Below are 24,366 nucleotides of genomic sequence, written 5' to 3'. Positions count from 1 at the left end.
ATAAAGATATCTTTGTGACCTCTCTTTTTTTTCCATTTCATTGGAAGAGTCATAGATACCAGTACATCAGACAAAAATTAAATATGTGCAGGTGTTCATATCATTCAAACTGTAGAGATGTACTGTAGACTTTCCTGTGCCAAATTGTTCCATTGAGTACCAGGACTACTGGCGTTCACGTTCTTGTACTTGTACAATTTACATATGGGTCATTCTATAAATTAGGGGTCCAATTTTTTCATGTCCCTGTCACACCTGACATATGATTTTGTAAGTTCAAAACGTACTTTCTAATTGCCGAGAATGATGAATTAATGCAGATTACCAGCCAAACAAATAGAAATACATGTAGCTTGAAATCAATTGCAGTGATATTTCCGTGTCAAATTACTCAGGTCAGGTGTAACGGGGACACAAAATAGTCACACTTTTTGACCCCGAATTATAAAATGACCCATATAAATGCTTACAACTTGTCCAAGGGCAGGCAGAAGCCTGAATTTTTACTTGGCCTTTTGTCATTAACTACTGTTACATGTACATTTAATTTAGTAGAACTGTGAATAGAATAAAAATAGGGAAAACATGCTTTGACACATTTACGACATAAGGCTTACATTATACATTGCTTGGTATGTACATGTACTGTGTACCAAGCCTGTAGCTGTCAGTTTTTATTCCCAGAACACAGATGACATCCTGTCAATACACACATACCCTATCTCAAGTGGTCCAGCGGTGAATTTATAGCCTAGGAGTATCTCTTAGCATCCAGAGGATCCAGACTTTATGCTGAGTTTATTTGACATGCCAAATATAATTAGAGCGCCTGTGAATAAATCACAAATGGCCCATATGGCGGTGTCATTCATTTTAAAAGTCCTTGATGGCTTCCTGCTTCATGTCTCCATGAAGATTAGGAAATCTCATCCCCTACTACTTCACAATCCTTTTGCACGACATTAAAAACTTTTTTATGCTGCTTTCTAAAACTCCCGTAAAGGCCTTTTCACACTGCAGAGCCAATCCCTGGGAAATAAATCCCTGGAAAAATATTTTCTACCCCACCAAAACCACAGCAAACTTCACACTAGACCCATTTGGGAACTCCCAGGGACACTATTTAAGGGGAACACCAGTTGCTTTTCCCCAGGAAAACGTTAAATCCTGGGTTTTTTTCCTTTAACCCTATATGTACTCCTGAGCAGGGGTAAATATTCCCCCCCCTCCAAGGTTTTCCTGGGGATTTCTTTGGTAGTGTGAACAGACTGACCAAAATTCCTTGGCAATTTCCCAGGGAATTTGTCTAGTGTGAAAGCCCCTTATACACGTAGCTCTTTGTACATGTTATTAGTCCCACTGGCATATGAGTACTTGAAACGGGTCTCCAACATCATGCATGGATTCTTGAAAAGTTGGAGGTATTAAGCAGGTTATTTAGGACAGATCATTTCAGAAAAGAGCAAAATTTAAATTATTGGCTAATTAATCTATGTACTGGTACAAATACATGAGATGATATAAGCTAAAAATATGTTTGTTCAGCTGCTCATGGTGGCCCCTGTGGCAAATATACCGTACCTGTACCTATTTAACAGACAGAAAAACTAAACGCACAGTTTTTGTGACAGATACTTAGGTGTTATGTAGATTGTTTCTCCCCAAATGAATTTGTCAGGATTGGAGAAAGTTTTGTAAATATTTACATGTACATCATTTACATGATTTGGCAATATTGGTGACTCACATCCAGAACCCTGACTCAGATATAACGTGTATAATTGAAAACAAGGTTTAAAAGTTGAAAAAGTGAAAAGTTGACAATCCCAGTGGAATGCCCAAAATTGCTTTCCTCAATTATCTGCTCCAGGAAACCTTGTTTGTGCCATTGTTACAAAATGTCTGTGAGGGATAAAGTTCATTGTTATGTTGGGAAACACACATGATTGGCCATGGATGGCTAACACGTAATTTCCGTTTCTAGTACATGTACTTGTAAACAGTAATTTTTTTATAATTGTCCAGGGGGGGAGGATATTACAAAAAATGACAAAACTACCGGTACGTGTATGCCTACATGTGCATGTAACTACAAGTACATGTACATACGTAGCTATAAGTTTCCTGTTGTACTTTTGTCTCTTTGTACTTTTTTAACACCCCTCCTTCTTGTTCATATTTTGCACTTTTCATTCACTGAAACTCACAGGTGTTTCTCATACTGATACATTTACACCCTCTGTAATATTGATTACTGACATTAGAATCGTTTGCCAGTGATCCGTTGGGTGATTGGGTATGATTCCTCTCTCACTGTGGTGTCATGTTGCAAACCTTAGAGCATTACTGAAAAAATCATCTGCTTCAGTTAATCAGCTTTGGGCTTCTTGTGCCTGTCATAAATCAATAATAAAATAATAACAACAGTGAATAAAATAATGACAAAGGCAATTTTGGTGTTATTACGATTAAAGGTTTTTTATTACAAATGCATGCGTGTACAATGTACACGTATGTGATGGACTTTCGGTACTGTAGTCCGAGCAAGTTACAATGTACACATGTACATGTACGCACATTTCCATTTGTATAATGAGCATTACATTTTGTGTAATGTTAGAGTTAACTACATACATGTACATGTACCGTTACACATGTTTATGTAAACTGTGTAGTGTTTGAATATGGATAATGGAGGACATCACAACACATACATGTACATTGTAGAACATTAATTGTATTCACATGTGAAAGGAAACTGCAATATGTGTGCTTATTTTGCACTTTCAAATCCTGTTCAATAATGTGCCCATTTACCATATTTATTGCATAGAATATTAGCGTTGCACTTCCCCTACTGTACAGGTACATGTACATGTAATGGCAGTTTGATGCAGTCCACCTGTTGCTCACTTAGAGTTAGACAAAGTTTCTGTTCTGGTTTCATTCTTGTCAATAACAAGGGTTGGCTATATTTTTAGAACACAATGAGTATTCTGTCGTACCGTGAGTTTCTAAGTTTCATATCACAACAGTTAGAGTTTACTGCAATATTCTGTTTTGCTTTTGTGTTTTCTTTTCATTTTGTGTTGTAGGTTTCATGTGCGTGATTTTTTTTTTTTCAGGAAAAATATAGTTGAATCATGGTTGAATACACCTGTTTTTCATATTACAAGTCCATGTGCCGGTAGGGTCTAGTATGAACACTATGGTAGATTTTGAAATAATGTCATGATAAAACAGGATAGCCGTAACAGTCCCAAATCCTCTGATTTCAATATGATTTTACTTACATTGTACACCCTAGGGGGTTAGGGTTCTACCCCATGCACATTTATAACTCAGTCATTCAAGTTGTTTTTTACACTTTCTTACTGTTCCATTCCTCCAGAAACATGACCATTAACAGTCAGTATGGGCATCATTTTATTGACCAAAAAACACCATCAGTGTGATTTCCACAGTTTGTGGTGCGTTTGTAATTGTATAATAGAGCAAGTGGACTTTTAGTATGGACATAAATTTGCATACAAACATGTACATGTACTCGTACATGGGTAATTCAAACTATTACTACATGTATTTGTTTGGCAGGTAATTTGCATTAATTCATCGCTCTTGGAAATTAGAAAAGGTATTTTGAATTTACAAAATTATGTGTCAAATGTGACAGGGACACACACACAAAAAATGGACCCCTAATTTCTGGAGTTACCCATATTTATGTACCAACTCCAAGATAGAGCTGAGTCAATTTGACTAATTCAGTAAATTCAAATATTTGACTTTCAATTCAATCGGATGTCCAAATATTCGGTTGTACCAACCGGGGGATATTTGATGAACAAACCGCATACAAAGTCAGTTGCAATAACGCACACAATTGTAAGTAATAATCACTGTAACAGCTTCTCACCTCTTAGGAATATTTCCAGCCACGATTTTTCCAGCAACGATTTTATTAAGATTTAGAGATGAACAATACTTGTCCTGTTGAAAATTTCTATTCCTTTAAAATGTTTCAACGAATAATTTACTTTTAGAATCGTACGATTTCTGTCGCCTTTCATCTGAATCTGTTTGAAACAAGCCTCCAAGTGCAATTTTTCTCATATAAAACAAAAGAAAATTTCTCTCATCCTTTTCATGAATTTTGCATTTGAATATTCAAATTCAGAAAATAATCTTCAAATATTCAATAATAGATCAAATATTCAGATAGATATTCGGCACAGCCCTACTCCAAGACAGTCTACGTACACATGTACAAGTATCGAGCATGTACATGTACTACATGTATAACAATTTAATGGGATGTCTGAATACACCTGCTGATACAGGTAAATGTACGGTACCCTTGCAAATGTACTGGTAAATGTGCACATGTATGCACATGTACGCACGTGTAATTTAACTGTGCATGACTGTTACCTTTATGTTTACAGGATCAATTTACATGTACATAAAGTTCAGTGCTTGACTTCATCCAGTCGGCATTGTTATGATGGTGACACTGAGATGTCATTCTTTTGTTTGTAGGATGGAATCTCTGCTCTTGTGACTGACGTGAACATTCCAGCCATCAAGAGAAACAAAAATGTGGAGACCTTCCTGGAGAGATGTAAGTTGTTCATTACATGTACCTTGGATCATTGTCTGTCCATTGATTTTTGTTTTTAATCTGCTTTGTTCCAGTTTCATGTTAACACGTAAACGATGCTTCCAGATCCTTCAAACTTCACCAGGAGATGTTGGCATATTTTGAAGGATTCCTTGCAGTTTTTTTCTTAAAACCTAAAGTCATTTGTACCGTACTTACATGTACCAACTAGTTACTGGTACATACAACCCTAAATATGACAGATATTCACTTGCCAATCCAGCAATTTAGCCATTCTCATCTCTCTGTTTTACTTTTTCCTATTTTGGCAGATGACAAACTTGTGTTTGAAGTTGGTAAACATCGACTCTCTGCTAATGATTTTCAAGTCATCAAAGTCATCGGCAGAGGGGCTTTTGGAGAAGTCCAAGTGGTAAGAAATCTCATCAAAAATAGTTTAGATTAGATTAGATTAGAAATTTATCGTCTTCATCATAAACATACAGAAATCTTGTTTCCATTGGCATTATTAAGAATAATAAAAAGTACATTACGTAAAACAAAAGTTCATCCACGAAAATTATTCGCTGAGGTAAAATTACTTACACTGTAGTCCAGTTTTTTTGTCATATTTTGTCTTTGTAAGATACCTTTATGGCTGCATGAAACCCTAAATGCTGTACTGTTTACAGAGGTACGAGTGTATGTACTCGGTACCGATATTTGCTTCAAGAACAATACACTGTCTACAATTTATTGCAAGTGTACAGTGTTCACAAAAGGATTTCTAGCTCTGAAATCCCCCCCCCAAGTAATTGAGTTCCCAAAGTCTCTCATGAAATCATCACATACCGGTATATCTAATCCACAGAAAGATACTGCAGTACCGGCAGTGTTGATCTCATACAAATCAAAGTGATAGCCGGGAAAAAATGAATTACAGAATAGAGATTTGATTAGCAAGATTTTGTCTGTAAATTTGTGAAATGAGTACGGTTGTATTGTACATGTAGATGTATAATGGACCCAGTACTTTGTTTTCTCCTTCTGATGGACCGTCATGTATTTCCTTTGTCCTCCATAATTTGCAATTTGTCTCAAATGGCTGTCAGTCCAGATGTCTGTAGTTTTACTTTTCTCCTTCATATTTACATTTTTTATTCCCCCCATTGATCCTTCTCAGAAATGAAAATACAGGGCTGACTTGTTTTGAACATCGACTGTTTGCACGCAGCCAATTTTTAAAAATATCTTAGAGTGCACTTAAAAAACAGTTTGGGAGGCGAAAATTGACAGAAAGAGTGCTGTGAGTGATCCCTTATGAGCGTTCGCATCCATTAGCAAATTGAATGAACTTGCTTCACACATTAGTGGCCCAGAAGCCATACTTTTAATGGCCAAGTGAGAATACGGTGATGTAAACAGTTACCGCTACGTGAGTGCATGTGTCTAGGAAAGTCGTGTTTGGTCAGATAAAGGAAAAAATTGTAGAAGTAAATTTGACTTGTTTTTGTTGCAAAACTGCCTACTAATACCGGGTATTTCCACAATTTACTTCCTCAACACCTGGATAAAAGCAGCTTGTGGCATAAAGGGTTAGACAGTTTTACCTCCATAATTTTTAAGGCTCTTTTTTGAACATTATGCTCAAAGTTACATCATATTGTAGTCCTCTTACTGATACATGTAAATGCACCGCTTACATGGAGCGTTGCTTATTGTTCTCAAATTTCTTTTCTTTTTCTGCAAATTTTCAATGGTAGGTCCGGGAAAGAGAAACACGCAAGGTCTATGCAATGAAACTCCTTAGTAAAATGGAAATGGTAAGTTGAGGGGTTAAGATGTCACCAGGGCCCAATTTCATGGCGCTGCTTACTGCAGAATTCTGCACTTACGATCTCCATTCTGTGCTAACTGCGCAAGCAGAAAAATTCTGCGCTAACCCTTTAAGCACAGAATCTTTAGTTACTCGCTAACCTGTGAAATACTTTTGCTGCAAGCACAGAATTTTCTGCTACGATAAGCGCTGATTTTTTGCTTGCGGTAAGCAGCGCTGTGCAATTGGACCCAGCCCGTAAAGGAAGAATATCCACATGTGTCAGCAAAATAAACCCAACAACACCATTACTTTAGCCTTGCTGCACACGATTTGTGCAAGATGTGCCGGTACATGTACATTTTTATCCTTACTATTCGCTCCGAGCAGGAACAAAATAGGGCTTGTTTTGAAATGAAATTGACAGTCCTTTGGTATTCATGCACCGCACACATGTACATGTGCAAGTTTATGCGCGTTTGACGTGGAGCACACTGAGTACGTGCAACGATTTTAGTCTAGAATGTGTGGTCTTCGCATGCACCCCGAATGTGTGCTATAGAGCCCGGTTGGAAAATGTAGTACCATCTGTCTTTCTTTTGCCAGTGAGGGTGCACTTCAGCTCTGGGCGGATAACACACAAGGTCTTTTGTGTTAGGAGAATGCTTTGTTTGGGAATGTTTTGTTGATAAAAGCATGGGTGTGCTCAAGTCTGAAAAATTGTTCATAGTACCAAACCACTGTGCTCAATTTATTCCAAGATTTCTAATGTTTTATTTTGACTTTCCGGCATTTGTCCTTGTGGGTCGCTGTACTCAACCGATAACTAATTGCATTTTTATCAACATACCTTTGGTCTTTATGAAAGTCAGACATTCTTATCCCTTATTAATTTTGCCATGACTAAGCTGCTGACCTAGATTAATTTAAAATGCTTCATGCCTGGTGTATTTTGGTCAATTTTTGTTTCAGATAAGGCGATCGGACTCTGCATTTTTCTGGGAGGAAAGAGACATCATGGCATATGCCAACAGTGAATGGATAGTTCAGGTATTAAATGTGACAGAAATTTTCTAACTTGCAACTGCTGGACAGCATGGCAGAGCCCACATCTACAGACATACGTGAAAAGACAGTGTTTAGAAATAAAAATCTTGATAACAACAAACTTCCACATTTTGAAACAAGGAAGATATCCCATGAAGATAAACTGCAAAATAAGAATTGAAAATACCTGTGCTCTTGATTATGTTTCACTTTAAGCAGTATCTTTGCTCAAGAGAAAAGGTGAAGAAGAAATGATATTTACACCTGTGCAGACCTTCTTACATGACCGACATGACCATGCAATCTATCACATTGCATTATTTTTAAGGACTCAGTTTTGTTCTCACAGTTCACCTCAGATGATAGTGTGTTCTGAATTGTCCACATCTTATCATCTCAAAGTAGATTTTATTTCATGTTGCCAAAGGTTAACTCATGCATTAGGAACAGGTGCTAAGCTATTGGAGACAGCTAGAGAATTAGAAATTGCTTGGGGTAGCAGTATTACGTTACTGAGTGGGTAAAGTTACAGGTGCAGCTGTGTTGTAACATGCTGGGTTACTGTGTGTGTTATGGCACCTCAGTCACAGGTACCCTGTAGGATATGACAGTTGGTAACCTTGTCTCCAGTAAGATGTGATAAAGGATGAGACGTTAAAAATTCAAGGAGGTCAGATTAATGACTCCCAGGGTTTGATCATAGAGTGTGGTTTTATACATGACAGTGGTGTTGTTAATAATATGGAGGTACCGTACATGTACATGTGTGTGGACCGTGCCAAGAAAAGAAATCTCCTTCTATAAACCAAGATGTCTGTATGTTGTTGCAATTTGTCTCAGGTGCTTTGTGTTTGGGGGGTGCATGTATTCCAGAAAGCAGAGTACTTGATACAGTAATATGATGACCCTTGTACATGCACCTGTACATGCACTTTCTTTATATCCATTAAAATATCTGTATACACCTTTCTGTCCCACATTTCATACAGTACATGCAGGTACCGATAGCAATGGTCAACTTAACCCTAATAACTTAAAGAACAGGAAGCTTTGAGACAATGTGAGATAGAGAGGAGCTAATTATTGGCATGATTTCGTTTTGTCTTTACGACATAGCTTCACTATGCTTTCCAAGATGCCAAGTATCTCTATATGGTCATGGATTTCATGCCAGGCGGTGATCTGGTAAACTTGATGAGTAATTATGAGATCCCAGAGAAATGGGCCATGTTCTACACAGCGGAAGTCGTACTTGCGTTGGATGCTATCCACTCCATGGGATTCATTCACAGGTAAATAAACGCAAACATGCTTCATGTAGCTGCTACAAATTAATATTTTTGATGTTTTGAATCTGGGAACGTTGTACATGAGGACATTATGAATTCATGTATAAGTAAGATAAGTCTTGCATCATACGCAGGTCTCAGACCTTTTATTTAATTACATACAGTTACATGTACATTCGATCACATCTACAATAAGAAAGAGATTAAGGTCTACTGCATGGCTCACATGCATTTCACGAAGGTTGAACTTTCGGTCTTACAAAAACTTTCACTTGAGAAGACTGTTTCACTTGATAGATTATTCTGAGAACAGCACCATTCACATCTGATACAATCGACTGTTATAACAAACTTTCAAGGACCAGACCGCTTACTTTGTTATAAGACGAGTGAAAAAACAAAAACATTAGCATTCAAGAAATTAGGATTCTCAAAATCTGTTTTATATCACAGTAGTTTGTTATAAAAGTGTTCTTTTTAACGAGAGTTGACTGTACATTGTACATACGCAACTATGTACATGTAGTATTTCCTACTAATAAAAATCTTAATTTGGGATTTTGTTTTTCTCGATTTTTTTTTGTTTTGCAGAGATGTCAAACCTGACAACATGTTATTGGATGCAAGTGGACATCTGAAGCTGGCAGACTTTGGTACTTGCATGAAGATGGACCAGGTAAGGGCCCATTCATACTTCATGCAAAAGCGAAAATGAACGTGCATTGTGACGACAGATAAAATATTCACAATTTGAATTCGTAAAAGTTTAACACGTTTCAACTTGAGTGAAAACATTGGTGCAAATGTTTTGTGACACCCAATTCGTATACACTTGTAATATGGACCGGCCTTCAAGATCGATGAACCAGAGAGTATAGATTTCAACAATAATTTTTCTGTTTTTTTCCCCAAGTGCCTTATTTTAAAACTGGGCATTCTAAGCAAGAACATCCTCTTGATCTTTTGAGTTTAAAAATTAATCTGGAGCCTCTTTCATTTTGATCTTAATTTCCATAGGATGGCATGGTGAGGTCTGATACAGCGGTTGGGACACCAGACTACATATCTCCTGAGGTTCTCAAGTCACAGGCAGGAGATGGTTACTATGGCCGAGAGTGCGACTGGTGGTCCGTTGGCGTCTTTTTATATGAAATGCTTGTAGGTGAGTACCGGACCAGTTTTAATCTGAGCATTGTCCAAGTGTGTGATAGAAATGTGGTTTTGAATTCGTACTTACTTTATTGTGGTGCTTTACATTTCCCAGCTTGCGCTGTATTTACAAATTGGATTTTCTGTTAATACACAAAACTACATCAAATTAATGTCTCTAGTTACTGTATCGAATTCCATGATGATTACCCTTGCGTTTCCATTCCAGGTGACACGCCTTTTTATGCTGATTCCCTCGTTGGTACATACGGCAAAATCATGGATCACAAGAACTCTCTAATTTTCCCTGATGATGTCTCCTCAAGTGCCAAAGACCTTATTTCAGGTTTCCTAACTGACAGGTGAGTAGAAGGAACTTCTTAACAGTGATGGCTGTTGCTTGAAAGTTACAGCTATGGCTAAAAAGAACACAGTGCCTGTGGAAGCCACTGGCTAGCGGTTGCAACCACTCCTCATAGACAAGTGTGTTACTCCTAGCTACAGCCACTGGATGTGGACACAGCTTAAAGATGTTGGAAAGTATTGGCTATGGCTAAAATTAAACAGATGAATATGGAAAACATGTACATGTATGTGGGTAATTCCAGAAATTAGGGGTCCAAAAGTGTGACACTTTTGAGTCCCTGTTACATCTGACCATTGTTATTTGACATGGAAATAACACCAGAATTGATTTCAAACTGTTAAAATTTGTTTGGCAGGTCATTTGCATTAATTCATCACTCTTGGAAATTAGAAAATGTGATCTGTACTTACAAAATTATATGTCAAACGTGACAGGGACATACACAAAAATGGACCCCTAGTTTCTGGAATTCCCCAGGTAACTCCTAGCTGTAGCCTGTTGCTTCAGATAAAGCCCTAGTCCAATTCTAAAATGAACCTTAAGTGTTCTTCCTACAGTTAATATTGTAAGTGTGCAGTGAGAATTCTGCGCTTGTGAGTTAAGTTTTGGTTAATGTTTTTAAAATGTGTTTGAATTTTACTTTTTTGAATGTAGAGAGAACCGACTGGGAAGAAATGGAATTGCAGAGATTAAGAAACATCGTTTCTTTATCAGCAACAACGAGATGTGGACATTTGATAATATCAGGCAGAGTAAGTTTCTGTATTTATTCCAGAGTTTCTTGCAGTTGACCATCTTACACTCTAGAACAGCACAGATTGTGCGCAGAGCTGTGGCAGTAACTCTCCTGAAATAATAGCCACATTATCCCGGGCAAAATGTTATCATTCCTCACATACCGGGGTAGCAAGACTGTGCTGTGTCCTTCATAGAGCGAAACTTTTCCAAGATAGAACATTCCTCAATTCTTTACACAGCTAGTGCGACCACGATAAGGTACAAGAATACACAAGGCAAAAGCAGCTAGCGAAGTACCAAGAGAAGTTAGTTCAAGTGACCGATATCAAATCATTGTTTTCATTGTCATCACACCCACACTTACTTTACATACCTACTGTGGACATTCCTTTCTTTTCGTGCAGTTAAGAAAACTTGGTGAAAATACTCAATGTTCCTGAACTGGGAACACGATTATCAGCTGGCTTTTTGTACAAGGTTCCCTGACTTTTCCTCTATCTTTTATAACAGATGACCCCTACGCCAAAATGCCTCTAAAATTCTTATTCAGAGAAGGGGAAATGTCCTGTGGACATGTGTAAGTCCTCAGAACGTCTTCCTTTCCTGCATCGTGTGGACATCTTTTCTTCACAAGTCCACACTAGGTATGTAAGGTTAGCGCCTCAAGTTATCCCTTTCATCTTTGTTGATATTTCATTTTTTCCTAGCGGTACCTCCCGTAGTCCCAGAGTTGGCAAGTGATGTTGACACCAGTAACTTTGACGACATTGAGCCAGAAGAACCTAAACCTGAGGAGGATTTCACGGCTCCGAAGGCCTTCGCTGGCAACAACCTGCCATTCATTGGCTTCACCTACAACAGAACTCACAAGTAATGGATTTAGCAAAATATTTGTTTTGAATCCAAGCTGAGTGCACAGCACTGTAATTACCTCGTCCAAGAGGTGATCTTGGTGTGATAATCTGTGTATCAGGATATGTACATGTATTAACTGAAATGTTGCTTGATTGACGATGAACATTAGTTGGCTAATTGTTCAAGCATTGATCACCTGATCAATTAGATTATACAGTATAAAATTTATCCATTTTCATGATTAATTTTAACAAGTGGTAGCGTAAAAGAAACTGTGAAATGCAAGTGACTTTTTCCGTGAATGCTTTTTGATGCTTCTTCCAAATGTTCAGCATACGAGTACTGTTTTAGCCTAAAACTTCAGCAGGTTTTCAGTTTTGAAAACAACTGTAGACAAGTGTTACTGTAGCATTTTGTTTTCAGAATGGACTGGTGACAAATTGTTCATTTCTAAAAGTGAATTATGCATTGTTGTTTTTGTCTTCAGGCTCTTTAGTATTCCAAAAGGGAACGAGGAGGTAAGTATTCCTTCTCTGAAGATAAGGTTGTGGTGATTTTCCTTGTAATTGAACCCTGAGTTTAAAAAGTCTGTATTCACGTTACTGAAATGTGCATGTTGGAGATTCAGAGCACTCCCTCTCTCACCTTAACCCTAAGTCCTTTAACCAGTTAATGTCGGATTATCTTACCTGAAAAAACTGATGTGTGGGCTTTTTTTACCCGCAAATTCTTCAACCTTGCAACTTTGCTTTGATCCAACAAAGCATGACGTGCTAGTACGTCAACAGCAGAAATGAAAAAGAATTCTTTAAGATGCGTACATGTCCTCCGTGGAACAAATAAGAAAAAAAAAAGTGTGTTTACTCATCCAGCGTCAGGTAGTTAACGTCTGCTTGACCCCAGCAATGAGAGTAAAGCAGGAATGCTGGCAGTCCAGTTTTCTGATTCAAACAGTGCAATCACTACCTTTGTTTTAATCATTCTCATTGATTAAAGGCAACCATGTCTGATGAGGTGATAAGTTTGCTTATTCACTAGATATAGCACTTGGTGCCATTTATACACCGTCGGCATGTGTTTATCTCGTACCCACAAAACAACTTAGTCATTTCTCAGAAACCTGCTTGTTTTTTAGACCAGTAGGCAAGGCATTAATGGTTGTAGTCACATTGGTCAGAGTTAATTAGTCTTTACTCATCCACTCTGTTGAGTCATTGGATGAATTGAAGATGCCATTCTGCCCCCCTCCCCCGAAAGAAAAACTGTGTGCAAATAAACTCTGCCCAAGTGCAGGTTTTGAATTATTGAATTCATTCATCAAACTAGAATGCAGTTTGAGTGAAAGCTTCACATATAGTTGTAAGAATCTGTGGCTGCGATTTTTTAGAAATTGCTGCAGCTGCCAGTAGTTAGTTGCTGCCTGTTGAACACAGTCCAGTATCCGCCCTGAGCTGAAGTGCACCCCCAATCCGTGAAAGAGAGATATGTGGTTACAAGTGAGTTCTCGCTTGCGTTCTGCGTGTACATGTACAAAAAGACCATACATGCCAGAATAAATTAGTTACGCGTACTCGGCGTGCTCTGTGTCAAACGCGCATATACTTGCGCGCCTCCTGGCATCCCTATGTGGTGATTACCCAAAAACACGCCCTCTTTTATTCTGCTCGGAGCGGATACACGTACCAGTAGTTAACCTTCATTCACTGCAAAAGTAGAACCATTTCAAATCTTGCATGGATAGCTTGGTAGATAAGACACTAGATGTGATAAATTGATCTTGATAAGTTGACCATGCTATAAATTGATCTCGATAAGTTGACCAAGCGGTAAATTGATCTCGATAAGTTGCCCATGTGATAAATTGATCTCTAGCGTGAAGAAATGGTAGGAAAGAGCTCTCAAATTGTGTGGGAGAAAAAGTTCCAAACATCTTTAGGAGAATGCTTTGAAAAAAATGAGAAGTCAGTTGCCCCACCAGTACTTGCACAGCCAACATGTTTCAAAAACAGAGATGAATTCTCCACATGATGTTGTTTCAACATGTCGTCTTGTAAAATGAGTGCTTTAGTGTCTTCTGTGTCTTTCATTCAAGTCAGGATTAATCTTGTCAGAACTGGAAAAAGTGGAGGAACATTTTATTTTAAACTCAAAGAAACTGTCGCATGCTGTATTGACATGGAATTTACTGATTTTTTTTTTTTTTTAGAAAACTGAAATATGACCAGTCTGCAAACTAATATCGGGGATTTGAGAGATCCACTTTCTACTTTCACAGAAAGTGTGGTTTGATGGGGTTGGAAAAAATTTTTTGGAATACGACAAGAAATACTTTTGAGGGAAGAGACTCTACAATTACATGTTCAGTGTGTGGCTTCATTTGTTGGGTTCCTTCGTTTTGCCATGTTACTAAACCACAGCGGTCTGACTAACCAATCGCTTTTGTTTATATTTTCCCCTCTCATTTCTCCTTGAATGTCTTGCCTGATTGGGAACAACTTCACGTGGTGTGACCTTTGACCTTTTGCACCTAACATTAGCATGATGTGAGTTTTCCAATCATCTGTTTTGGAGCGTTTCAGTTCTACAAAATGAATCATTGGATAACTTGGTTGAATTAGTTTCCTTGACATACTCTCCAATTTGGTTGGATGTTAAGATGGGTGTTGATCGCATTGATAAGAATTTGTACGCTTTCTCTGTGAATTGTTTATAAATAAATTCCAAAGAAGACTCATTTTGTGGGAGCTGCACTTGCATTAACCATTTGTCCATAACATTTTCTTGGTCAAGTTTTTATATTTCATCAAGATCTTTCATAGTGATACTTACAATGCAAAAAAATGAGTCCAACTTAAGTTTCCACTCCTCTTCAGAGTCTGCAATTTTAGTAGAAGTCTATCATTTTTCACCTTTTTCCACTGCTAGAGGTCAAATGATTCACTTACAAGCTTCCAACTGGTTCTCCAAAAATCATCTGTGCTCATTTCAGAAAGTTTTAAACATACAAAATCCATGTAGAAAGACATTTATTGCTCTGAGAAATTAGCTTACCATTAGCATACCATTACCTTGAGAACGTCATGAGGCAAACTGGTTTGTACTAGTGGTTTGTTTTTGGTTGGAGCACAAACATTTGAGCAGTATTTGCGGCAAGATTGCTTCAAGAATTCATCATGCCTCAAAGCTGAGCATGTCAATACCAGTATGTAAGCTTATGTTTATAACTTTTAAGATTAATTTTAGAATCAGCTAGAATTTGTATTTACTCATCATTTTGCTTTCTTCTCCATGTTTATCAGGGTCCAAGACATCAATCTTCAGTAAGTTTGCCACGGGGACTTCCCCCACAATCACATCGATAGTGATAAAATATCACTAAGTGAAAAATATTGGAAAAGTGTTATTTAACCACAAATCGAAAAATTTTACTTTTAGGAACTTCTGCTTCCCAATGTATTTTGTATTCCCAAGCAGTTATTTTTTTCAAAAGGTCGTTAAATTATGCTCACAAAACTTTGTTACATTCCAAACCCTTTCATCCCTTCTGTTACTAAAATTTGTGAACTGAAACAGTGCGTTTGCTTTTTTCACAGCCGATTTTTGCGCAATATTTACTACTTTTTAACGAAAATGTTCTTGCTTTTTCTGCAGAGGGACTCAGATGAACTAATTGCAAAATTGAAGGACATGGATAAACGCTACGCCCACGAGAAACAGACACGAGAAAATTTTGAGCACAAGTACAGACAAGCCAGTGCTAAACTACATGCGGCGTATCAAGACCTTCAGAGAGAGGTAAGATAACGGCCTTGCTTGGCTAACCCAAGAAGAAATAATCGTCTCTTTTGAAAATAATTGTATTAGCTTCTCTTCTGAAGAAAAGGATGTGGGGTTGGGTTAGACTTGAATTTGAATCGATCACAAGTCCCTGCTAGTCCTTGTAAGTCCATCACATTCATCACAAGTCATTCAGTCTTGAGCAAATTCACAAGCTTTTAAAATGAGTTGTGACAGAAGCATTCTTTCGTCATTGTTTGCCCTGTCACTTGACTGGCCTTGTGAAGGGACTTGCGAATGGACTTGTGAAAGGACTTGGGATGCACTCGAAGACAACACTGAACTCTATAGTTTGTTCATGTTTTTCTCCACTCAGGAGGATGAAAGGAGACACCATGAAGGCAAACAAGAGAGGATGATCGCTGAACTGAAGCATAACAACAAAGAGGTTAGTTTGATTCTACGAATCATGGTTAACACTGCTGAACTTGTCACAGTGAAACAACATTCAGCAGTACCAACTTGTCAGTCTTGAAAGGACAGAAGTTGGTTCACAGCTAATTCCTGCTTTGTTTTATAAAGCAATAAATGTAAATCTGGTTCTGACTATTCAGAATGGTTAACCAGTTAACGTTAAATTTTTTACCCAAAGAAGCTGCTGCAAGCAGGGTTTTCCTTGCAAATTCTTCAACTGTGCAATTGTTCTTTGACCCAACAAGCACGCCGCATTAATATGTCAATGCGGAAATGAAAGAAGAATTCTTCAACGAGTGTATACGTCTGTGTATGTGTGTTTACACGTCATCTGACATCAAGTGGTTAATTGAGTGCTACACCTCAAGGGTAGGGGCAAGGGTAGTGTGATGCAAATCGCTACATGCCTTGGAAAGCCTTGAGCCTTTGAAAAAAAGTTACTTAGAAACACTGTCAGTAAGGTCTTAGCAGGGAACTTGATTTTTTCCTCAGATGAAGAGAAAGCTGGATCATGAGGCAGATGTGCGACGCCAGGTGGAGTCCCAGGTCAAGGTTATCCCTCAGCTGGAGGCGAAGATCCGAGAGATGAAATCCTACCAAGACAAGGCATCTATGCAGGACAGGCACATAGATAACTTGAAAAAACAGCTGCATGATGAAAGTGAAGCCTCGTCAAAATTCAAGAAATCATTGACAGATCACCAAAAGGTAAGACAATTTTGGGTCTAACAACCAGAAAAAACTCTCGAAAGAGCAACATCTTCCTTGAGTACCCAGGTGCACCTCCCTCATGAGTTGAAAAGCTATGCGACCGTAATCTGTGCATTTCATAGTCGTTTGTAAACCAGCGAAGTGCACTTCTCACCAAAGGAGCCTGCGTTGCTAGGAAAATTGTGCCCTCTCTTGGTCTCGCTTGGGACCCATAGACAACTTTCCACACTACAGTAGGGTTATATCAGTCTCGCAAAATTGTAAGAAAATAGTGTGAATTTTTCATGTTGAATGATTTTAATCTTGCAGTTTTCAAATCAAAATAGTAAATGCATGTTGAGTCCAGCCTGTTAAGTTGCAGTTCCTGTGTCCTTGGGCAAGATACTTGCCCACAAATTGCTTTTCTGTCCATGTTTCTCTCCAGTACCGTAGTAAATTCCTCAGACACGTGATATGTTTCGATTATTTTTAGTTACTTTTACTGAAAAGGACGCATCTTGTGTACGCGTACACTCCTGGGAGGTTAGATCGTCTGCCAAATGTTGCGTAGGCTAGATGAGCAGGTGGATAATAATCCGTACAGTCACTGACATAAGTGGTTGACAAAGGCTGTTAACAAATATTATGTTTCGAAAAGTGCACGTGTATGTTAAATGAGAATTGGAACACCTCCGTCTTGAATGCTGTATTTACATTGACCCAGAATGATCTCTTGATGCCACTCACCCTTTGACATCACATCACATAGCATTATAGACTATGCCCCACCCTGCAGTCCAAACCATAGAGCGGGGATAGTTAACTAAACGATCAGGACACGTAGCATCCTTGGCTTGGCCTTGGGTGCTGTAAGTGTCACAGGTGCTAAAACATTACCCACATCGGTCAGTCAATTATTCTGAAATGTTACATCGTTACAGAATTACTCCTTACTGGAGCAGGAAGTTCGCGACACCAAAGACAAATACAACCAGATCCTTGAGACAAAGCAGACCTTGGACCATGAGATCATCTCCTTACAGAACCAGCTAGAGGAGGAAAGAGAGAGGCGTGTCCAAATGGAGGAATTGAAGGCGGATGTGGAATGTATGACAATAACTGCCACAGAACGACTGATTATTAAATTTATATTCACTTCTGGGTGGTCCATTCATTGAAATTTGTGATATACTGGTCCTAACACACATGTACATTCAGTTTTCGAAGAATTCAATGGAGTGAACTCTTGTTGTAACAGGTCGCGTAACCAACCTAACGACTGACAATTTCCGGTTGAAAGAAGAGGAGAGTAGGGCCATTGCTGAGCAGCAGAGACAACAACAGCAGATCATCATGCTGGAAAAGGTACCTGACCAATCAGACAGATACATAGAGACAAACAAACAGATGAGCACTCATTAATTTACACATGATGTTGCAAATAGAAAAGAACTGTTTACCTTCAGAGTCGTATCCCTTTTGCCTTAGTTAATTGCTAAGTGAGTTTTCTCCTTTAAGAATTCCAAAACACGTTCATAGATAGTAACCAGGCTTTAAGCCTGGCAGTTTCTTTTGCCCTCATCTCATTTCTTCTTCCAAGCTTAAAGCTGTTTCTCGAGTGAGATTTGTCACGATTTTTCCTGATTTCAGGAAGTTTTCATTGAGAATGTTCCGATTTCAGGATGTCTCAAACAATCCCTTTCAAAATCTGGAATAGCCTGAGTTTACCATTGATGTGTTTTTTTTAAGCATAAAAGTTGATACAGAAAATAACACGGGGTGCCCTATTGACAAACAAATATATAGCATAGATCCTATACCACTGTGGGGTCCGTCAAACTCTCTGGTGATTAGTTCATGGATATTCTGTTGTCCTTGAGTCTCTCCCCTGTTGTATCCTGGCTTCTTTTTATGGCAAGGCTGACCTTTGCTCTTTGACCCATAGATGAAAGCAAGCCTGGAGTTTGACCTTAAGTCATTGAAGCGGAAAGATGAGCAGCGTGAGCTGGAATACAGGGCCCGAAAAAGTGTGATTGATGAGGTTAATCGCACCTCCAAAACCCAAGAGGAGGCCAACATGCAACTCATTGAAGGTGGAGCATTAAAACTTTATTTTTTACCCTTACGCAGGGAGAAATGTAGAACTCCAACTATTTCCAAACTTCTCTCAGTGACGGGCCACATTGCTTGTAACCTTTCAGGGGTTGTTGATGAGATTTGAAACTCTTAGTTACAGCATCTTTCATTTAATGAGTTTGATATTCAAACCTGATCAGTGAGTACTCTCCCTGAGTACTCTCCCAGACTCCATAGTACTCCAACCCCTGTTTCCTCCTAGAACTTGACTCTCGACCTTTGTCACATTGATCCTGGACCTTTACCCCTTTCTCTCGTCTTTTCACAGACCTCAAGAAGCAGATGAAGGAGGAGAAGGAAGCGAGGCATCAGTTGAATGAAAGCTGGCAGGATGCAATGAAACAAAAGTCACTGGTGGAATTTGACCTGAAGCAGGTCCAGCAACAGCTACAGCAGATGGAGGAGCAGAGGAAGGCAGATGTTGCCAAGGTGAGGAGGCTTGTTGGGGAAACGTTGCCAACAGATCAGACTCGTTTGCCAGGGTGAGGAGGATAGTTGGGGAAACCTTGCCAACAGATCAAGCTCGTTTGCCAGGGTGAGGAGGATAGTTGGGGAAACCTTGCCAACAGATCAGGCTCATTTGCCAGGGTGAGGAGGCTAGTTGAGGAAACCTTGCCAACAGATCAGGCTCGTTTGCCAGGGGGAGGAGGCTAGTTGGGGAAACCTTGCCAACAGATCTGGCTCATTAACCAAGGTGAGGAGGCTAGTTGAGGAAACCTTGCCAACAGATCTGGCTCATTTGCCAGGGTGAGGAGGCTAGTTGGGGAAACCTTGCCAACAGATCAGGCTCATTTGCCAGGGTGAGGAGGCTAGTTGGGGAAACCTTGCCAACAGATCTGGCTTGTTTACCAAGGTGAGGAGGCTAGTTGGGGAAACCTTGCCAACAGATCTGGCTCGTTTGCCAGGGTGAGGAGGCTAGTTGGGGAAATCTTGCCAACAGATCTGGCTCGTTTACCAGAGTGAGGAGGCTAGTTGGGGAAACCTTGCCAACAGATCAGGCTCATTTGCCAGAGTGAGGAGGCTAGTTTGGGAAACCTTGCCAACAGATCAGGCTCATTTGCCAGAGTGAGGAGGCTAGTTTGGGAAACCTTGCCAACAGATCAGGCTCATTTGCCAGAGTGAGGAGGCTAGTTGGGGAAATCTTGCCAACAGATCAGGCTCATTTGCCAGAGTGAGGAGGCTAGTTTGGGAAACCTTGCCAACAGATCTGGCTCATTTGCCAGGGTGAGGATGATAGTTGGGGAAACCTTGCCAACAGATCAGGCTCATTTGCCAGGGTGAGGAGGCTAGTTGGGGAAATCTTGCCAACAGATCAGGCTCATTTGCCGAGGTGCGGAGGATAGTTGGGGAAACCTTGCCAACAGATCAGGCTCGTTTGCAATGGTGGGGAGGATAGTTGGGGAAATCTTGCCAACAGATCAAGCTCAGTTTGTTGAGCCTTCAGAATGGATTCAAGCCAGCCAGCATATCCTAGCAAACTTGGTGGATGGCTGCATAAAAGTTAGCAGGAAGTTGAGGGTTCAAATCATACTCAAGCAAGTTTGTGATTATTCTGTAACTCTTAGACCATAGTGAGAATACAAGGTAAATGTATACATCTGTGTAAGGGCAATAACATTGGTATAAAAGTACAGATTTCTCCTAACACTCCCAGCGATCTTTGTAAATGTCTGCTGTTTTAAGTAATTTCAAACATTTATGTGAAGGATTCTTGTAAAAGGTCTTGACATTTTGCATCTTCAGATGGAGCAGCTGAATCTTCAGCAGGAGCAGGAGATGCAGAAGAGATCCTTCATTTCCAATGATCTCAAGACAGCCAATCAGCAAGTCAGCAGTCTGAGGGCTGAGGAGAAACGACTACGAGCTGAGATCCAGGAGCAGAAGGAAACCATCCAGAGCCTTCAGGAAGCTCTGCAGAAGGCCAGACAGTGAGTAGATCTAATCAGTCAATATTGTAGGCTAGACCTCTGAAGACCATCACAGGACTATAGAAAACCATCACAAGGTCATCATAAGACAAACACACGACCATCACAAGACTATCACAAGACAAACACAAGACCATCACAGTACTGTCGCAAGACCATTACCAGACAAACACACAGTCTATGTGTCATAGACTTAAGATCTATCTCAGAATAACCTGGAACATCTCAGAACAATTACAACTTTGTTCTCATCAGGAATGCTGCACTTACAACTCTACAGATCAGGGAACTCCAGGAAAATCTGGAATCGGAGCAAGAATTCACCGTAAGTGTTTGTCTTTGTTTGGAAAATGAGAAATATGTAATGTATCGAAACTTGTCCTGTGAATTTCATCTTTCCCAGGTTTATTTTTCATAACATCCATGTTGTCGAAAAATATAAACTGATTACAAACACTTCTCTACCTGTCTTAGAGGTTAAACTTACAATTCCAGTTTTTTCAAGCGTCAAAAAATTACTGGTTTTTATTTCTCATAGATAATGCTCAAATTGTTGTTTACTTTCCAGCAATTGTACAAAAACAACAACGTAGTACTAAATGATCAATTGGAAGAAAAAGAGCATGAACTGGAACAGCGGAAGCAGACCATCATATCACTGGAATCGGAGAGGTAAGTAAATCTATCTGTACAGACTTCTTGCGGAGAGGTTTGAATGAAATGTGTAAGAAATCTGCATAAGTATCTACACATCACTGGAACTGAAAAGAGAAAAACTCCGGTCTCAAGAAGAATTTAATGCGCAGAAAACCGAACTAGAAACTAGAAATGGTTGATTGTTTAGTTCTTGAATGTCCATGCTTGGCTTAACCCTAACCACCTAGGCTCTTTTCAGAGGATATACCCTCAATCCTTCACTATCCTCCAACGGCCCACTTAAAAAAAAATTGGGTACAGCCTCAATCTTCCAAAATCCTTTAATATTCTCAAACATGTTCTGTGAAGGGGTGCCCACTGCCTCGATCCTTCAAAACTCTCCCAAACTGCCCAGAGGATTTGGAAGGATTTGGAATGGGGTTAACTAACTCCTTGGACTGTGTTATTCGTCTTTCAATAGGGATTCCCTGTCCACACATCTGGAGATAGCTCTCACAAAAGCTGACTCCGAGCAACTCGCCAGGTGAGTTATGGCAAGAGAACATACTCATCAAATATTCTCTAATCGTTAAATCCGTGGATTTGTGGTTAATGAGTCTGCACAGGAAAGCAGAGTGCATGGTTCACTTCTTTTTGCAATTTATCTCTGACATTTATTTCATAAAAACTGCTTAGCTTTATGCAAATTCCATGCCAAGACTGGTCAATTTTTGTGTGTGCTCTGGTTGTCCTCTCCTGAAGACGACCAAAGCATACCGATTGAAATGTCCAGTACACACTCACTGGTTCTTATCAGAACCATACCCCTTTCAAAAAAGAGATCTGTCCACAATGTGCTACAGCAAACCCTCTATCTAATTTTTTCAAATCGTTTTTATAAGATGTAATTTTCCTCCAAGCAATGCCACTAGAATTGGATTGAGCATTATCTGTTTGAATGATATTCTACAAGAATCGTTCGCCACCAGAAAGCAGTGTAGTGACCTGAACAAAGTAGCCGTCAAATTTTAGTAAGAAAAATAAACATTTCATTTATCGTGGTGTAACCATTCCAGTTTTGCTTGTCTTTGGTTTACCATCAGGTCAATTGCAGAAGGGCATTGCTCAGATCTGGAGAAGGAAAAGACAATGAGGGAACTAGAAATCAAAGAAAACCTTCAGAGATACAAGAAAGATATCAATGAAAAGAACAACCTCATCTCACAGGTAATTCAACTCCTCCCCTTTTACTTGTAGCTCCTCCCCCTTCCACCTGTTGTTCCCCTCTTTCCTACCTACAGCCTCTCCCTATACCTTTTCCCATAGTCTCATTTATCCCTTTGTTAGGTTTTGCCTCTGATTACATTACCTCATCAGAGTTTGCTGATAAAGTCTTTTTTGATATGAAGATGCACATCCAAATTTTACCAGCAATAGTTCCCATGTCTCCTAAAATGAGCCCTATCCAATCACTTCTATCTTTTGGTCAATATGTCTCGTCTATTATCATGATTAGGGGGCATTATCCCCAACAGCCAAACTTAGAGAACAATGAAGTCGTGTATTCATAGTGCCACGGCACTGTATGGTGCATTGTCTTATCTACTGTATTTATGGCTTCAGAGAACAATACAGTCATGTCCTCATACAAGTGACAGTGCTGTATACTACATTTTACTACTAAGTAGTAATTTTTAGTACATGTATTATGTACCGCTACTGTTAAGGTTAATGAAATTCCCCATTTTAGGACTAATCAGAACTGTTTTCTCCCTTGTCAGTTTTCTGTTTCCCTGCAAAATAATTCCCTTCCCAACCCTTTCATTAAAGTCACCCCCATCTAGCCCTTACGCCAGCATCCTCCCTGTACATACCATTTGCCCCTTGCCCAACTCCTCAATGCCAGATCTTTCAAATATAGATGCGAAAAAGTTGACTGTCAATTTCATTTTTTTCAGGTTGTAGTAGTGTGACATTGATTTGTAACATTGTTTTTTAGTTCAAAACAAGTACTGGCTGTAGGTTTTTAGAGTCCTTGAATGAAAATGACACCTGTTATGAAGCTGACAGATCAACAAATGTGATATCTCTTTTTCTCTGGTCTACATTTCCATTTTGCTCTCCCTGTTTTTCATATATCTCCATCCTTGCTTCTCTTTCTTCACCTGCCGCACTTTGTCTAGTTGGAGGAAAAACAAAAAGAAGTAAGTACACCAGAACAAAAATTGATCCTCAGGAAATCATCAAGTGAGATCTTGGACACCAAGCGTTGCTTTTGCATGTTGCACGTGTCACTTGTCATCATCAGTGGAGGCCATGTCTTACAGAGCTGACAAGAATATAAATTTCACTGGACTTTTAACGATGGCTTCTTGGTGTGTGCGTTGTTCAGATTTTGGCTCAAATTAAATTTGCCATTTGTTTTGTAACAGTGTCAAACAAAAGATGCAGTGGACCAGCCAAATGGGATACCCAGTTTATTACATCTGGATGGAAAACCAGTTAATGCAAACCAAGATTTCTGCCTGATCATTCTCCTATTGATGACAGCTCTGTGAAATAAGCTCTCCACAAACAATTTCACCTGACACCATTATTTTGTCAAAATTTTCTCACAGATGTAAAGCACTTGTTGGAAGGTAGGGACAAACAATGATACTGTTTGTCTCTGACATTTTGTCCCTAGTTACCCAAGTGCTTCATAACTCATTTGCATTTAGAGTAAGTACAGTTTAGGTTTATATTGTACCTGCAATTTTGTGTCTGGGCTACGCATAAAAATCGTTTAAAAAAATAAAGGGTATCCTTTGTTTCTGTTAATAGTAAAATGACATCAACTGCTACAATTTACGGGTTTTTCACTT

At 39.2% G+C, this 24,366-nt stretch overlaps 1 protein-coding gene across 6 annotated transcripts in view; it reads left to right on the top strand.

Annotated features, from left to right (window-relative positions):
- LOC110985687 (rho-associated protein kinase 2-like) overlaps window positions 1-24,366 on the top strand; it is a 49,525-nt gene that overhangs the window by 13,827 nt on the left and 11,332 nt on the right. For 4 of the 6 annotated variants that reach the window (XM_087148804.1, XM_087148803.1, XM_087148802.1 and 1 more), the window contains exons 3-27: window positions 4,540-4,621; window positions 4,933-5,033; window positions 6,364-6,423; window positions 7,389-7,466; window positions 8,580-8,755; window positions 9,344-9,428; window positions 9,770-9,914; window positions 10,131-10,263; window positions 10,923-11,020; window positions 11,714-11,876; window positions 12,349-12,379; window positions 15,161-15,181; window positions 15,513-15,656; window positions 16,015-16,086; window positions 16,605-16,820; window positions 17,744-17,909; window positions 18,061-18,167; window positions 18,748-18,895; window positions 19,207-19,367; window positions 20,682-20,866; window positions 21,122-21,191; window positions 21,435-21,538; window positions 21,984-22,046; window positions 22,606-22,729; window positions 23,686-23,706. In XM_087148804.1, coding sequence (XP_087004930.1) covers window positions 4,540-4,621; window positions 4,933-5,033; window positions 6,364-6,423; window positions 7,389-7,466; window positions 8,580-8,755; window positions 9,344-9,428; window positions 9,770-9,914; window positions 10,131-10,263; window positions 10,923-11,020; window positions 11,714-11,876; window positions 12,349-12,379; window positions 15,161-15,181; window positions 15,513-15,656; window positions 16,015-16,086; window positions 16,605-16,820; window positions 17,744-17,909; window positions 18,061-18,167; window positions 18,748-18,895; window positions 19,207-19,367; window positions 20,682-20,866; window positions 21,122-21,191; window positions 21,435-21,538; window positions 21,984-22,046; window positions 22,606-22,729; window positions 23,686-23,706 — 2,754 coding nt within the window. The remainder of the gene's footprint in view (window positions 1-4,539; window positions 4,622-4,932; window positions 5,034-6,363; window positions 6,424-7,388; window positions 7,467-8,579; window positions 8,756-9,343; window positions 9,429-9,769; window positions 9,915-10,130; window positions 10,264-10,922; window positions 11,021-11,713; window positions 11,877-12,348; window positions 12,380-15,160; window positions 15,182-15,512; window positions 15,657-16,014; window positions 16,087-16,604; window positions 16,821-17,743; window positions 17,910-18,060; window positions 18,168-18,747; window positions 18,896-19,206; window positions 19,368-20,681; window positions 20,867-21,121; window positions 21,192-21,434; window positions 21,539-21,983; window positions 22,047-22,605; window positions 22,730-23,685; window positions 23,707-24,366) is intronic. The other 2 variants (XM_087148806.1, XM_087148805.1) reach the window with 1 other exon arrangement.

The sequence above is a fragment of the Acanthaster planci genome, linkage group LG18, assembly GCF_054643075.1.
Source record: "Acanthaster planci isolate LZ-2023a linkage group LG18, COTS_SCS, whole genome shotgun sequence".
Lineage (NCBI taxonomy): Eukaryota > Metazoa > Echinodermata > Asteroidea > Valvatida > Acanthasteridae > Acanthaster > Acanthaster planci.
This window is presented reverse-complemented; position numbering and strand designations above follow the sequence as displayed.